We start from the raw sequence: 4,895 nt of genomic DNA, 5'->3' as shown, positions 1-4,895 counted from the left end.
GGGTTAAAATTGCAGTGAAAATCGGCGATGTGAACCGATACTAATTGCAGTGAAAAGATTCGGCCCCCAAACTCTCGGGACTTTCATTCGGCTTCTGCCACTAGGCTGGTGACGAGCTAAAACTGCGGTAAAGTCCTCGCTCGAACGGCGTTGATTGTACAGCCTAAGCGGCCATGGGGGTCACAAAACCTATCGGTATGTTCCGCAAAATGCCCTAGCTACATGACGTAAGCACCAAACGTAAAATTAGCTAAGATATTTGACATTGCCATGTAATTGATCAGCTCGAGGTTAGGTGGGTCATCGGAAAGCCTAGGGTATCGGAGTTTGAATTTATCTGGTAGGGAATCTTCACGACAGATTGTTCAATTTACTTGGAATGCAGGACCTGAGTTGAGAAATAACACGCGATTTTATTCCAATCATCCGACAGCTAATCTAAATACATTGCCCCTACTGAATCCTGGACTTAAGAAGCTCCTTAACCTGCTCTTCAGTGACGCCCTTGATACCAACCAACTCGTTATCAAGCTTCTCAAACTTGGGAACACTCTTCTCATCAAAGATGGCCCTGAACAGATACGGCGCAAGAGTAGGCCAGTCAATGATTCCCTTGGCGATGTTCTCGTCAGACTTGGCAGTAACATCATCAATCTTGACATGCTTCACCTTCCATTCCTTTCCAGTGGCTTGCTTAGCAAGTTCAAGAATCTTGTTCTGTGTGAGAACAGTATCTTGAACATAAACAATTCGGTTCTTGGTTTCTTCGGGGTGGGTGAGGATGCCGACTACTGTCTGGCCAACGCTGGCGAGAGTGGTGGTGCTGAACTCAACATTGCCCTCATCCCAAATTGTAACCTCTGGCTGAGAAAAGTCGAAAAAGAAGTTGTTCTTGATACCCCAGTCCAAGAAGATGCCGTTGTACACGGTCGTATAACTAATTTTATCCTTAAGTTCAACAAGCTTATCCTCAATCTCAACCTTTGTTCCAAAAACGGGAAGTTTTCGAACGCTGGGAATGATAAGGTTGGAGCCGAACTCCGATGGGATAAAGCGCTTCACACCGGCAGCCACCGCAGCGTCGATGAGGAGCTTTTGGCTGGGAATTGCGAGACTGCCGACGGTTGAGACGACGGCGTCAATGCCTTGGAGGGCTGAAGTGAGAGAGTCAAGGGAGTCGTAATCGACTTGGATGACTTTGACGTTTGATGGGAAAGTGCTGGTTGAGGTAGTGCGGGTGAGGACTGTGAGGTTGAATTGGTTGGAGTCGAGGAGGGCTTTGAAGACTGCTGAGCCGAGATCTCCAGCTGCACCAGCGACGGCGATGTTCTTGTAGGCAGACATTGTTGTTGATATTTTATTGTTGAAGTTGATAGTGGTTGTTGTAGTTGTTGGTTGTATGAGTAGATGGTTGAGTGATGAGTGTGATGAATTGAATTCTTTGGAGGTGAGAGATAGATGTATATATAGCTCAATTGGGAGTCTATCAATGATGTGCTTCCATGGAAGTATTTACTAATTACACGAAGGATCATACCATATCTCGGGATAAAAGACTATGATTGCGAATATGCTTATCTTATCCGACACTAATGATTCAGCTAGTTCAGCTACAATCCTACATCGAATAGTATTACATGATCAATATTTCAGCCACCCTGTCTCTGTTTGTGGCTGTGGTGGCGTCAATGTGATGGGATGGGATATAAAGCGGGACAACGAGGAGGGTGGGATGCCGAGTGGGATGGAATGCCCGCGGAACCGTAATCTATTCCCAAACTTAAGGCGTTTCTGGAGAGACTCTATTGGTCAAAAGTCACATGTGAACTCCATCTTCCCACCGCGGACTCCGAAAATATCATCCCGCTGTCACCACCGGTCATCCCACCCACGATTACCAAGTCAAGCCTCAAAAGATATTGATATGCCCAGTACGTAACTCAGTCAGCCATTTGTTTTGTTCGTTTTTCTTTTTTTCTCCATCATTACACATAATCCCACTCGGTTGTGTCTACGCTCATTTTACGTTTTGACCACCCATATCCACACCCATCATGGACGTATCCCACAGCGAAAACGATTCAAATAACAGGTGGGATATCCGAGTCAGTATGCAGAGTTTGACCGAATTGACCAATTATTAGCGAACCTGCCGCTCCTTCCCGTCATGTATGTCACTGCGGTAAGAGCTTTATCAGAAAGGAACATCTTCGTCGCCATCAAGCCACACATGGAGAACGCAATTTTATATGTCCCATGTGTCAGCGCTCCTTTACGCGCAAGTTAGTATCTACTCTCCGTCCAATCATCTTACATACTTAACAATCTCTAGTGATTTGCTAAGACGGCATCTCTCACGGCATGATATGCCCACTGCGCCGGACCCACGACGCGGACGCGCTTGTGATGCGTGTCATGCTAATAAAACAAAGTGCGATGGTGGAACAAAGTGTACTCTTTGTATCAAACGGGGAATATGCTGCACTTACAAACACGCGAGTAAGAGTGGGAGTAAGAGTCCCCTCGATGAACGACGGAATACACCAGAGAGCGTATCATCGCCTTCTCCATCAGATGAAATCAAAGCCGCCTTCAAACGTATCGGCAATAGTGTGCGAACAGGAGAAATACCCATCGGCGAAGCAACACCCATCCCAGCAGTCGAACATCCTTGGATCGACGCAAACACGAAAGAGTATTTTGGAAGATTACATGACAGCTTCCCTCTTCTTCACGCGCCTTCTTACAGGATCGGCATGGAGGATTCATATCCAGTTGCAGTCTCTGTGGCCATGATAAGTTGCTGGCTGAGAAATCCTGATGAGTTTGGGCCGGTGTGTATGGAGTTGCATGAGACGTTTTTGAATGTTTATTCTGACTTTCTCGTAAGTTGTCTGCCACAGTTCAAGGGCTATGCTGATGTTTGCAGTCGAATACATTGTCGAGACTTGAGGATGATAAGCCTTGGCCGATAGAAACGTATATAGCTATCGTTCTGCAAATCATTTTTGCATTCTATCATGGGGTATGTACACCATCACCACGAAGATATCTCAGCTACTAACGTTGTTTTAGAACGAGAGATTAACCGCCAAAGCTTCACTACTACGAGGCACGCTCATCATGGCAATGCGAGAAACCGACTTCTTTAACAGCGACGGCTCAGCGGAACAACAGCGAATTCACTTCCCAGGAACTTTCGTGCCCTGGCTAATGGTAATCCGGGATCGATGGAAGCGGTATGTGTCCTCTCCTCCTCTGACGTTCCTCACTAACATTCTAGAAGTGTCATCATCTCTCTTTTTAAAATAGACACCTACTACTCTCTAGCACGCTTCCAAGCACCCACATTCTACAGAGAGGAAATCGACCTCACTATGCCAGCGACATATTCTCTCTGGAACGCTTTCGGTCTTGATGTTTTCTTCAAGCGTATTACGTGGGAACCGACCGATAGATCAACGTTTAAAATGTCCGAGATGATCGCTAATCCAAATATCTCTGCGAAATCTCTCATGCTTTTCGAGGATATTCATCTTGCTCTTTGTGGTTTGTTACCGGCGATCTGGAATCATGCTCAGGTTGTGCGACGAAGCGCCGAAGCTGGAAGATCGACACAAAATTCTACTGCGTCGTTGGCGTGGCAGCTAGAGGCGTGGAAAGCGGATGTTGAAAGATTACAGCATCAGTGTTTTCAAGCTTTTCATGGTGCGGGAATGGGCGAGTTTCCATTTACAGCATATATTGGAGACTTTGACAATGACCCAACCCAGGCTAAAGCTGCGGCTATGGTTAATATCAAGTGTTTGGTTTCGGATTGTATGATGGTTTATCATCTTCAGAGTTTACAGTTGTACTCTGATGTACGAACCATCAACGCTGTGGCTAAAGCTTCAGTAGCACCGGTTTTGACAGACCGTGAACCTACAATCCGTCCACGTCTTCAAAAACTTCACAACAACCTACGCGTCTGGACAAAATCCCCCGAATCTCGCCGCGCTGTTCTACACGCCCTAGCAGTCCTCCTCTCCAGCGAATCTGCCCTGGCGTCCAACTCGCCTCAAACCCAATCCCTCGACCCAATAGCCTACCTCGCCACCTCCACCAGCTTGCTAGTAGTCTGGGCTTGGCTTTTATTCTCAGAAGCAGCATGTTCTTGCGTTCCTAGCTTGAATCACATCAACGTTGGAGTCGACCCGCCAAATCTGCAGAATATCAGTATCGCGAGGCTAGACAGTTGGTGTCAGAATGATGGGACTGCGGCTGTTAGTAGTATTCCGCTTTGCAGATGTGTGGCCGATGGGTGGATGGCGAGGTTCAATGCGCTTTTGCCGCAGGGGAGGAGGAGATGGGGGCTGTGTACTGAGGTTGCGCCGATTTTAAGTTCTCTTGGTGCTGGGAACTGAGAGATTTGATACCCTTTTTTGTTACAGGTATATACTTCGTTATGATGTATTTAGGATATCTACATATAAGTGTACATTGGAAATGCTCACTGGTTGAGCTTGGACAAATATAGAGCGTCATGAGAACTAAACTGGCTGTCTACTATGTCCACCTATGTGACATGAGGACTGAGCAATACCAACCTCTGTCGCGTCTGAAGAGGTTTCCACGCGATGATAGGTTGTGTAGATGGAAGACATAGCCTATCACAGCCCCATACAGGGGGAGACGTCATTTGTACCAGCTGACGTTTAACATGACATTTTGCCCTTCACTGCATTCTTAATCTCACCCTAGGCCAATTGGGCTTACCAGCTTAAAAGACCTTCATGTATGATAGGCTGGAAGTGGAGGCCTCCCAGAGAATGTGGGGACGCAATTCTTTTAAGCCCCTCGGGTCCCCGAGTATGAAACCTCCTACACGCTTCTTTTCACTGCAATTTTAACCC

At 46.7% G+C, this 4,895-nt stretch overlaps 1 protein-coding gene across 1 annotated transcript; it reads right to left on the bottom strand.

The window, feature by feature from the left end:
- Positions 1-453: 453 nt before the first annotated feature.
- On the bottom strand, positions 454-1,344 carry FIESC28_11804 (uncharacterized protein; the record flags this gene model as incomplete). Its single annotated transcript, XM_031165910.1, has 1 exon — positions 454-1,344. One exon carries the CDS (start codon positions 1,342-1,344, stop codon positions 454-456), a length of 891 nt encoding a protein of 296 aa, XP_031010031.1.
- Between the last annotated feature and the right edge of the window lie 3,551 nt (positions 1,345-4,895).

The sequence above is a fragment of the Fusarium coffeatum genome (assembly GCF_003316985.1).
Source record: "Fusarium coffeatum strain FIESC_28 chromosome Unknown BRIP53273_contig_525, whole genome shotgun sequence".
In the NCBI taxonomy this organism is placed as follows: Eukaryota; Fungi; Ascomycota; class Sordariomycetes; order Hypocreales; family Nectriaceae; genus Fusarium; species Fusarium coffeatum.
Note: the sequence above shows the minus strand (reverse complement) of the source record. Positions and strands in the feature narration are given on the sequence as shown.